This window comes from Carcharodon carcharias, chromosome 2 (assembly GCF_017639515.1).
Source record: "Carcharodon carcharias isolate sCarCar2 chromosome 2, sCarCar2.pri, whole genome shotgun sequence".
NCBI lineage: Eukaryota > Metazoa > Chordata > Chondrichthyes > Lamniformes > Lamnidae > Carcharodon > Carcharodon carcharias.
Window position 1 is genome coordinate 153,704,489 of NC_054468.1, and position 11,701 is coordinate 153,716,189.

Consider the following 11,701-nt stretch of genomic DNA (forward strand, 5'->3'; position numbering starts at 1 on the left):
TAAAGGCCAGCAGTGCTATCAATATAAAATCAAATTTCAAATAATTAAACTAGTTAATAACATTACATACAAATCAGATATTGCCACGCAGCATCATCCAAAAGCAGTGTTGGCTTTCACATGCCCACTGACAACACCTAGCTCTACCTCACCTCTCCTAACACCTCCACTGTCTTTAAATTATCAGACTACTTATCCAACATCCAGTATGGATGAGCAAAAACTTTCTCCACACGTGAGGAAAATCGAAGCCATTGTTTTTGGATCTCGCTCCAACTCCATCCCATTCCTTGGCAACGGTCTGAGATTAAGCCAGTATGTTCATAACCTTTGTGTCACATCTGATTTTCTTAATTTCTTGCCATCACTAAGACTGCCTATTTCACCTCTGTATCATCACCCAACTTCATCCATCCCAGCTCATCTGCTGGTGAAGCCCTCATCCATGCCTTTATTGTCTCGAGTTTTGACTATTCCAATGCTCTCCTGGCTGGTCTTCCACATTCTACCCTCCATAAATGTGAGGTCATCCAAAACTCCGTTGTGTGTCTTAACTTGCAGCAAGTCCCGTTCCCCTATCACTCCTCTGCTTGCTGACCTACACTGGCTCCCGGTCAAGCTCCTTTTTCTCATCCTGGTTTTGAAATTCTTATTGGCCTCGCCCCTCCCTAACTCTGTAATCTTCTCCAGCCTTTCAACCCTCAGATATTTGCACTGCTCTATTTCTGGCCTCTTGCACATTCTTATTTTAGTCACTCACCATTGGCAGCTATGCCTTCAGTTGCCTAGGCACCAAGCTCTGGAATACCCTCCCTTTAGCTCTTTACCTTGCTTTCCTCCGTTAAGACACTCCTTAAAACCCCTCTCTCTGACCAAACTTTTAGTCATTTGACCCAATACCTCTTTCTGTGGCTAGGTGCCACACTTTGTTTTGTAATGTTCCTGTAAAGCACTTTGGGACATTTCCTTACTTTAAAGGCGCTATTATAAAATGTATGTTGCTGTTGCTACAAGTTAAATCATAAACACAGGGTATTAATTTAAGCTTTTTGACTTGAATATCTGAACTGGGTGTGCCACAGACAGATTTTTTACTTTGACATAACTTTGTTCCTGTCTCAGAAGAGACAGTCCCATGTATAATTGAAGATACCAATCTCTAAACCAGCTGGGCTCTAATGAGATATGAAAACTCAGTGGCACATCAGATTGGAGAAACACATGACTAGCATTTTGCACATTTAGTTTCCTGGAGCAGGTGACAAAATAGGCTATTTTGGCCCAGTCAACTCCTGCTGATATACATGAGTAGCCCTTATCTCATGTACCCACCCAATTGCCATATCCTTCACCTAGCTGATAAAAACAAAAAAACTGCGGATGCTGGAAATCCAAAACAAAAACAGAATTACCTGGAAAAACTCAGCAGGTCTGGCAGCATCGGCGGAGAAGAAAAGAGTTGACGTTTCGAGTCCTCATGACCCTTCGACAGAACTTGAGTTCGAGTCCAGGAAAGAGCTGAAATATAAGCTGGTTTAAGGTGTGTGTGTGGGGGGCGGAGAGATAGAGAGACAGAGAGGTGGAGGGGGTTGGTGTGGTTGTAGCGACAAACAAGCAGTGATAGAAGCAGATCATCAAAAGATGTCAACAACAATAGTACAATAGAACACATAGGTGTTAAAGTTAAAGTTGGTGATATTATCTAAACGAATGTGCTAATTAAGAATGGATGGTAGGGCACTCAAGGTATAGCTCTAGTGGGTTTTTTTTTATTTTATATAATGGAAATAGGTGGGAAAAGGAAAATCTTTATAATTTATTGGGAAAAAAAAAGGGGGAAACAGAAAGGGGGTGGGGATGGGGGAGGGGACTCACGACCTAAAGTTGTTGAATTCAATATTCAGTCCGGAAGGCTGTAAAGTCCCTAGTCGGAAGATGAGGTGTTGTTCCTCCAGTTTGCGTTGGGCTTCACTGGAACAATGCAGCAAGCCAAGGACAGACATGTGGGCAAGAGAGCAGGGTGGAGTGTTAAAATGGCAAGCGACAGGGAGGTTTGGGTCATTCTTGCGGTCTGTCCGCAAGAATGACCCAAACCTCCCTGTCGCTTGCCATTTTAACACTCCACCCTGCTCTCTTGCCCACATGTCTGTCCTTGGCTTGCTGCATTGTTCCAGTGAAGCCCAACGTAAACTGGAGGAACAACACCTCATCTTCCGACTAGGGACTTTACAGCCTTCCGGACTGAATATTGAATTCAACAACTTTAGGTCATGAGTCCCCTCCCCCATCCCCACCCCCTTTCTGTTTCCCCCTTCTTTTTTTTTTCCTAATAAATTATAAAGATTTTCCTTTTCCCACCTATTTCCATTATATAAAAAAAAACCCACTAGAGCTATACCTTGAGTGCCCTACCATCCATTCTTAATTAGCACATTCGTTTAGATAATATCACCAACTTTAACTTTAACACCTATGTGTTCTATTGTACTATTGTTGTTGACATCTTTTGATGATCTGCTTCTATCACTGCTTGTTTGTCGCTACAACCACACCAACCCCCTCCACCTCTCTGTCTCTCTATCTCTCCGCCCCCCACACACACACCTTAAACCAGCTTATATTTCAGCTCTTTCCTGGACTCGAACTCAAGTTCTGTCGAAGGGTCATGAGGACTCGAAACGTCAACTCTTTTCTTCTCCGCCGATGCTGCCAGACCTGCTGAGTTTTTCCAGGTAATTCTGTTTTCCTTCAGCTAGCTATCTAATCTATATTGTAGTATCTACTTCAATCACAAACCATAAAACTACCTTCCAAGGCCACCCTCTGCGCTGTCTGTAATCTTATTTTTAAGTTTATAATGTCCCCACAACAACTGTTTCTATCTCTCCTCTCATCCCTTCATAATTATAAACAACTCTCTTGAGGATTTTATAAATCTTTTCTGATCTAATGAAAACATTTCCAGTGTTACAAGTTGTTTTTATACTTCTATGCCCCGGCACTAGGACCTAAATGAGTCTGCTCTCAATCTCATTATTTCCTCAACACCCATCCTACAGTGTGGAGCCAAAAACTGAACACAATACTCAACAGTGGCTTACTAAATTGCTATATGGATTCACCACTATTACATTTCAACTTAATGAAGTCATTACACTTGTATTTAAATGAATGAAAGGTAAGTCTTGAGACCTCAGCAATTAAAAGTGTAATTTTATATAAAGCTATGTGTAGCCATTTTAAATACTAATTGGAGAATCTTTGATCAATTTAACCACCATCCCATTCTCAATATTACAATAATTTCAAGTTAAATTTCCTGGCACATTCAACAAGCATTAATTCAACCTTAATTCATAAATGTTGATCAGTCACATACTCAAAAGCGTACAAGATGCAGGAGTTCATGACACGTTAATCATTACCTTTGAAAATTCCAGGTACTGTTCATATGACTAGCTAAAGATCTTGGTCATGGGAATGAGGTCACATGCCAAGTTATTTATTTCCATAACCAAGAAAGGTGTGATTCCTCTTCTCCCCCTCCCTTTTTAACTCACTACTGCTGAACAGGTGAAGTGATCTTGCTAGATATTCTTCCGCAGAGTTATTATAGCACAGGACGCTACCATTGAGCCTATTGAGTCCATGGCAGCTCTCTGTAGAGCAAACCAGTTTCATTCCTACACTCTATCCCCACAGGCTTTGAAGCTTATTACCTCAACTGACCATCCAATTTTATTTTGAAATCATTCATCTGTTTCCACCACTCTCATAGGCAAGTTCCAGGTCATTACCAATTGTTATTGTATTTCTCACATGTTGGTGCAGGCTTGATGGGCCAAAGGGCCTCTTCTGCACTGAGAGATTCTGTTACGTAAAGAAGTTCTTCCTCATGTCCCAAAGCCTTAAATCTGTATCCCCTAGCCCTTGATGTAAACAGCTTCTCTTTTCAACCAGGCACAATTAATTGAGTACCATCACTGCTGGTCAACATAGATTATACTGAACTACCAACCTATTTATGAATCATTTTATGGCCAAAATAGGGTTTAATCCAGAATTGACCAAAACATGGGCTCACAAAGTATAGCTCAGATAACAGTTAATAAGAAAAAGGATTAATTCTGCCTGAAATCAGAATACCCATATTGATTACAAATGTTCAATTTCAAAATCCATGAGAACAATGACTTAAGCTTACCCCTAAACAAAATTTGTAACCCAACTGGTCAGTCCAAAAGCATCACTATAAATCATGCAGCCAGGTGAATAATAAACGATCCTTGTTTATGGGAAATAACATTGTAACATTTACATGACTGAAGGATGAAGAAACACCTAGCAAAGCTTATGTCCATCACATTCCTGCACAATTGTAAGGGCAGTTCTGTTTCTCGTAAAAAAAAATTACTGCATTAATCAAATAGTACCCTCTAGTGTTTCCACAGTAACCACCCAAAAACTTTGGAAAGCTTCATTCTGGTACAAGTGTAGGCTTTGTCCATCACACCGCCACCTCTGAAACTTGGAAGGGTAGTGACTTAAAACTAACTAGGAGTGGTCGAATCCAGAAACAAAACAAGATACTGCCAGGCCTAACTTTCCAACAGCCATCTCACGTTCAGCACATTTACTAATCAGCTGCAGCAAACTGCAATGACAAAGCACCAGATTTCAGTTCTATCAACATAACTCTTCGAAAACTGCTGAACCAGACCGAATTTTTTACCTTAAAATAATCCTGTGTACATCATTCCTAACTTTTGACGTTGGAAGTGTTCACTGCCACTAGGTTGGAACCTTCATATTTTAAACACAGGAAATGATTTCTGCGTTTCAAACAAGTTCTACGTGTATGGAAAGTAACTATACCTTTTGCAAGACACCATCTTAAGCTACTAAATGTATTACAACATTTTTTTAAAATAAAAAACTTTTAACTACTCACCGGTTTCGGCATTTTCGGTTTTTTGAACTTCCGTCTCTCCTGGGAGTGATGCGAAGTGCCGAGACTGAGGTTTAAAGTCCAATTACCTGCCGCAAAATGAAAGGCGGGGTAAGGAGATGGGTCAGTGTAGAGGAGGTGCCTCTCGCCTCTCCGGGTGGGCAGTACTGCAATCTATACTTGATTCACGGTTAGAGTTCAGCTGGAAAACAAGGCGCAGCCACAGAATCCACTGAAGGGCAGTGAGTGCCGCCCATTTGGTAAATACCTCCAGGGAGGGCGGGGAGGAAGTGGAGACAGGGAGCGGGATTGTACGGGGCACAGAAAATCCTGGGCTCCAGTCCCACGTCCCCCCAGGCTGTTTATGGCAGTATTCCCCGAGATTCGGGAGGTTGAACCGGGCCTCGGACGGTTTAGTGTCTCAGAAACCCAACTTCAATAGCTTCATTCAGGTGGATTCCACACGCACTCTGCCACTGACTCAGATATTTGCCTCAAATCAAGTTAATTATATTTAAGTGCATAAATGAAACGTCTTTAATTCACATTTTAAATACTTTTTAAAGCTCACTTTCAATGAGTTTTTTTTAATTTGTTATCTTAATATAAATTAGTTTAATTTAAAAAAGAAAAAATCTTCAATTAAAAAGTTACGCTTGATGTTTCCCTCCGTCGCTTTACTCGCACTGCAAACTCAGTAAGAAAAACCAGTGCAATCTCAGCATAGATTTAAGCGGACACGCCGGGCTGTTAGCGCTAATCGTCAGTGAATTACTGCCTTCCATTACTGCTGAAATCTGTCTCCCTCACACTCCTCACCTGAACTCGAGTTGCCTGCTCCTTGCCGTCACCAATATGGCTGTTCCCGTCTTACCTGCTTTCCCCGATTCTGTCCGTCCCTACCTGCCTCATTCCTGCTGCCACTCCCCCTTAAAGCTGCCGCTCCCTTCACAGTGACGCTGCCTTCCATCCGCTTGCAATACTACAAACATGAAGAAGGAACTTTCATTCATGTAGCACCTTTGGACTGTTGTATGGAAATACAGTCAATTTCGGTATAGAAGGCTCCCACAAAGGAAAATGACCGCATTATCTGCATTTGTTATGTTGGCTGATGGACAAATATTGGCCAGGGCACTGGTAGAATTTATTTTCTGTTCAAGTAATACGATGGAATCATGTTCAGATGAGGGCTCATCGGTTTAATGTTATATTAAAAGAAAAGGACACTTCTGAGAGGGAAATGTTCCCTCACTCCTGCACTGAAATATCAAAACGCGTTATGAACTCAATGCCTGGAATGGAGGCTGAACCCATGCCTGCCTGATGTGTTATCCCTGAGTCTTATGTTGATGTGTGTCCAAAGGCAGAATGGAGTGAGCTCTACTCTTCAAACTGATGCTAGGTGGCTGAACAAACATGTGCCATTGCCAGGCACAAATATTCCTGTTTTGGATGGGTTTTCCACAGAGGATTTTTCTCCTCTCCCACTATAGCGCTGGGAAATTTAAAAATGCTGTCAGTGCTTGTGATATAAAAACAGAAAATGCTGGGAAAACTCAGCAGGTCTGGCAGCATCTGTGGAGGGAGAATGTATGACTCTCCTTCAGTCATACGGACTTCAAACGTCAATTCTGTTTCTCTCTCCAAGGATTCTGCCAGACCTACTGAGTTTTAAATGTATTTTCTTTTTTATTTCAGATTTCCAGCATCTGCAGTATTTTTCTTTTAATGCTTCTGATATGTTTTCTCAACCAAGGCGTCCCACCTAAAGTGGTTGACACGGCCCTCTACCATGTTCAGTCCGTTTCTTGCACTCCTGCTCTCACCCCTTCCTCTTTCCCCCAGAACTGTGTTAGGGCCCCCTTCATTCTCATCTTCTACCCCACCAGCCTCCTTTCACCTGTCCTTTCACCTTCCTACTCACCTTCCAAGGTCCCAAACACTCCTTTCAAGTGAAACAGTGATTTACTTGTACTTCTTTCAATTTAGTATACAGTATTCAAATAGTCACTTGGTAGTTTCGAACTTGAGCATTGCTGAGAAAAGAGACATGTCTAAGCTTTTTGTCTTGCACTCATCAGGACACTTCTCAAGAATACCAATACAAGGGAAAAATAACAATTTATATGTGAAGCAAATGCCGATTGGTTGGCAAGCGGTGTTGCCATGGAGAATGCACCAGTGATGGTGACTGACAGTTAATTGCCATGCATTGTTTGAAATTTAAACCAGGCAGTTTGACCCTGATTGGGCAAGGCATTGCCTGAGGAATGAGTCAATGAATGGCTGTCACTTATTTTGTTTAGCTGAAACAGATGCGTGTCCATTTTCCTTCTGTTTGCAAAGAACAGGGCCCTGTTATATAGACATGCCTGTTGGAAAGTTTGCTCTGGTGCATTCCCCATGGCAATGTCTTGATCAATTAGAGGCGACTTCCCATCAGTCAACACTTTTCTTTTGCAGTATAAAATGTTGTTGCCTTTGAAATTTGGCATTCTTGCATTTGTCCTGATGAGTGCAAGATGAAAAGCTTCAACAGCATGTCTCTTTATACAGTATTTGTTGCTCATAATGTGGTCTCCTCTACACTGGGGACACCAAATGTAGACTTGGTGACCACTTTGCGGAATGCCTCAGCTCAGTCCGCAAGCGTGATCCCAAGCTTACTGTCACTTGTCATTTTAATTCCCCACCTTGCTCCCACTCTGACCATCCTGTCCATGACAATGTTTCAGTGAAATGCAACAGAGTGTGTCAGCTTTTGCTTTGGCACTTTTATAGCCTTCTGGATTCAATATTGAGTTCAACAATTTCAGATCATAACTCTGCCTCCATCTTGTTCTATGTGTTTCTTTTCTTGCTGTTTTTTCTCGTGTAGTTTTTTTTCTGGTCGTTTCTTTCTTTGTGCCTTCTTAGTGCATTCAGATGGCTGCTGTGTAGCCATTCACAACTCATCTGAACACAGCCTTTGTCTCTATTATATTCATTACCCTTCCCGTTGGCTTTTGTATAATGAAATCTTTTGTTAACCTCTCCTGCCTTCAATCCTATCACAGACCTTCCCATTCGTTCTTCCTGCCCCTCCTCACTTCTAATGGTTTAAACATTCTTACATTTCTATCTTTGTTTAGTTCTGATGAAAGGTCATTGACCTGAAACATTAAGCTGTTTCTCTCCACAGTTGCTGCCTGACCTGCTGAGTATTCCCTGCATTTTGTTTTAATTCCTCTTCATCTCAGATGTTCAATCCCTCTACACCTCCACCTCCACCAGGACAGTGAAGGCTCTCTGTTTCTTCCTTGAATGGAGGCCCAACCAATCTCCATCCACCACCACCCTCCTTCACTTGCTGACCTTGTTCTCAGACTGAACAACTCCTCCTTTAAGTCCACTCACTTCCTCCAAATAAAAAGTGTTACTATGAGTCTTACCTTCTTGTGAGATATGTGTAGCATTCTTCATTTCCACCCTCCTCCTCTCTCTCTCACCCCTTTTTCCAAGTATTGTATTTGTAACTGTATTGGTGTTGTTTACTGCACTTGCCCTGTACTGAAAAATTTTATTAACTTTGTTTCCAATTTTCACCCATTTTTCACTTTCATGTGGCTTGTTTCCAACATTTCCCTTCCTTCGTCTTTTCTATCTCAATTTCTGGGGATCAGCTATCAAACAATATTCACTACAAGTCTACCGGCTGCCACAGTCACCTTGGAATGAATTTTATTAGTGGCACGCTGCTCCCGACAGCAGAACTGGAAGTGTGCTCTCTTGCCTTTCCCACTTCCCAAGCAATTATCATTCAAATTTAATGTGCAGGTGGCTTGCAGGTGGGAGACACATACAATTCTGTGGCGGGGAAGCTGTTCAGTAATGAAACCACCCCCTAACCTGCAGCACCCCCCCACCACCCCCCCCCCCCTCCCCAGCTGACAATGCTGTAGATGTGGGCAGGCTATAAAAAACATCAACAGAAGGCTCCGCATCATGGTCACAACTTTCCTGCCCAACTCCATTCCATTAACATAAGGCTTATTGAGGGCTCAAAGGTGGCATGGGGTTTTTTCACATTTAAATTGCACTTAGTAGATGTTTCACATTACATTGGTTTCACTCTATTTATGTGTGCACCATTGTTATTTATTGAGACTAGTTTAGTCTCAATACTGTACCATGTACCAGCCTGCCTCATGGTTGGCACGCATTGATGGTTACAGGGAAGTTAGGGACATGTTCTTTATCGCAGGGTTTCAATCTTGCCTTCCAAGATTCCTTTCTTTTGGACCTCCAAGTACACTCAAACTTCATCTTCCAAGCACAATTTCAGATCCTTGGCCATGCCAAGCAGAACACCACTGGTCCAAAAAGCCCGCAGCAAGGAATCACCAACCTTCAGCTGCTTCCTCCGATCTTCAGGGCTTCTCTCAAGCCTGCTTAACTTCAAGTGTGCTCCTTTTAGCTCTATCTTTAACTCGGAGCCTATTGCTCTGCTCCTTTCTTTCAATTAGACTTCTGGGGCCTCTCTCTGATCCCTGTTTTTGTCCCTTAACTGGGACTTCTTTCTGGGACCTCTTTCTGATCCCTGTCTTTGCTCCTACCTGGGCCTATCTTCTGGAACCTCTTCCTGTCCCCTTCTCCATGTCCTGCTCCTTGGGATATCTTCCTCAGTAATGGCACTGCGGTTCAGGTTACTTGACCTGCAGTTTCACACCATTTCACTTCTTTGCTTCTTTTCTTATGCGCAGATGTGCAGTGCCAGTTCCCAGCCTAAAGAACGGGAAAAAACACAAACTGTGCATGTGCAGCCATTTCCCAGCTAGCGCTAATGCCGAAGTTTTGAGGCCCGCATGGAATTGGAGTTCCTGATCTACGACTGCTGGTTAAAGTAAGTATTTTGAGTTTAATCACAAACTGCAACATGATAAGGCATGAAGAAAGCCATTTACACATATCCAGTGAGGCCACTGTCTCTATGATAGTCATTGTAGAGAGTGCCTAGGTGTAATTGGTCTGGGCCACCACCTTAATGACATGTCCTGACATGCCTGTATGTGTGTGTGTGTCCCTGTTCAGTTGAACTGTCTTTATTTTTAAAAGTCCAATATAAGCCCCCCTGAGAATTCAATTAGAATTCTCCTTCCTTCATCCTGATGTCCTTTGCACTCTATGTTCCTATCGTCCAGTGAGCTCCACACACTGGTCCACACCACAACCTGATGACATTTTACTTACAAACAGAAATACAAGGGATATTAAAAATGCCTTACAGCATAACAGCAATACAAGAGATATCAAAATGCCTTACAGCTTCTATTCAAGCTGCCATTCTCCTCCCGGTGACACAGGAAAGTAAGATGTCAAGAGGCCATAAAGAGTCTACATGTGGATTTGCAATAGATTAAATCAGAGGGCAAAAATTTGGTCTATGGAGTATAATGTGGGAAAATGTGAACTTGTTCACTTTGGCAGGAAGATTAGAAAAGCAGTGCTGCCCCAGTGGCTGCAGCTTGGCTGGTGAAAGGCTGCTGTCACTGGAGAGACTGCAGATGCCCTTGGAAGATGCCCTTCAGAGGTTTCAGGTGTTGATGCTTTCAATGGGACCACTTCAGCATGCGTGACAGAAGTCTGGACTGGCTGGATGTGAGGTGACAGCAAGAGCACTAGCAACAGGTAGGAGCAGAAATGCTGTTATCCAGAGACAGTAGCATGTTCCTGCCCCATGGTTCCAATGCCACTCCCTGGAGCAGGATCTCAGCAACACTAGTTATCTGCAGGAGCACAGATTGCTAGATGGCCATGAGAGTCTGCATCCCTGTTGAGTACGGAGACATGTACCCATGATGGCAGCAACCTGTGCCTGCATGTCAGCACTCCGTGCTTATACTCCAGCAGATTGTGCGGATATGACAGCAATCTGTTCCTACATGGCATCTGACTGTGCCTGCATGGAAACAGTCTGTGCCTACATGGTGACAGCCTGTACCTACATGGCAGCAGTGCGTGCTGCATGGCAGTTTGTGCCTACATGGCAATATTCTGTGCCTACATGGCTGCAGTCTGTGCCTACATGGCTGCAGTCTGTGCCTGCATAGCATCTATCTGTGCTTGCATAGCAACAGTTTGTGTCAATTTGGCAGCAGTCTGTGCCAACATGGAAATGGTCTGTGCCTAAATGGCAGCAGTCTCAGCCTACATAGCAGCAATCTGTGCGTACATGTCAGGAGCCTGTGCTTGCATCAGAGCAGCCTGATCCTACAAGGCAGCAGTCTAAACCTACATGGCAACAGCCTTTGCCATGGCAGCACACTGAGCCTATGTGGCATCTGACTGTGCCTACATGGCAGCAGTGTGTGCTGCATGGCAACAGTTTGTGCCTACATGGCTTCAGTCTGTGCTGCATGGTAGTGGTCTGTGCCTGCATGGCAACAGCCTGTGTCAATTTGGCAGGAGTCTGTGCCAATGTGGCAGCAGGCTATGCCTATATGGCAACAGCCTTTGCATACATGGCAGCACACTGAGCCTATGTGGCATCTGACTGTGCCTACATGGCAGCAGTCTGTTGCTGCATGGCAGCAAATATGCCTACATGGCAGCGGATATGCCTACATGGCAGCGGATATGCCTACATGGCAGCGGATATGCCTACATGGCAGCAGATATGCCTACATGGCAGCAGATATGCCTACATGGCAGCAGATATGCCTACATGGCAGCTGTCTGTGCCTGCATGGCAGCAGATATGCCTACATGGCA

The 11,701-nt window shown here is 43.4% G+C and overlaps 1 protein-coding gene across 1 annotated transcript in view; it reads right to left on the reverse strand.

Moving 5' to 3' along the window:
• ezrb (ezrin b) overlaps positions 1-5,887 on the reverse strand; it is a 103,637-nt gene extending 97,750 nt beyond the window's left edge. The window contains exons 1-2 of the mRNA XM_041179318.1: positions 5,768-5,887; positions 4,952-5,037 (exon numbers count right to left, since the gene is read on the reverse strand). Coding sequence (XP_041035252.1) covers positions 4,952-4,963 — 12 coding nt within the window. The 5' untranslated portion in view covers positions 4,964-5,037; positions 5,768-5,887. The remainder of the gene's footprint in view (positions 1-4,951; positions 5,038-5,767) is intronic.
• Between the last annotated feature and the right edge of the window lie 5,814 nt (positions 5,888-11,701).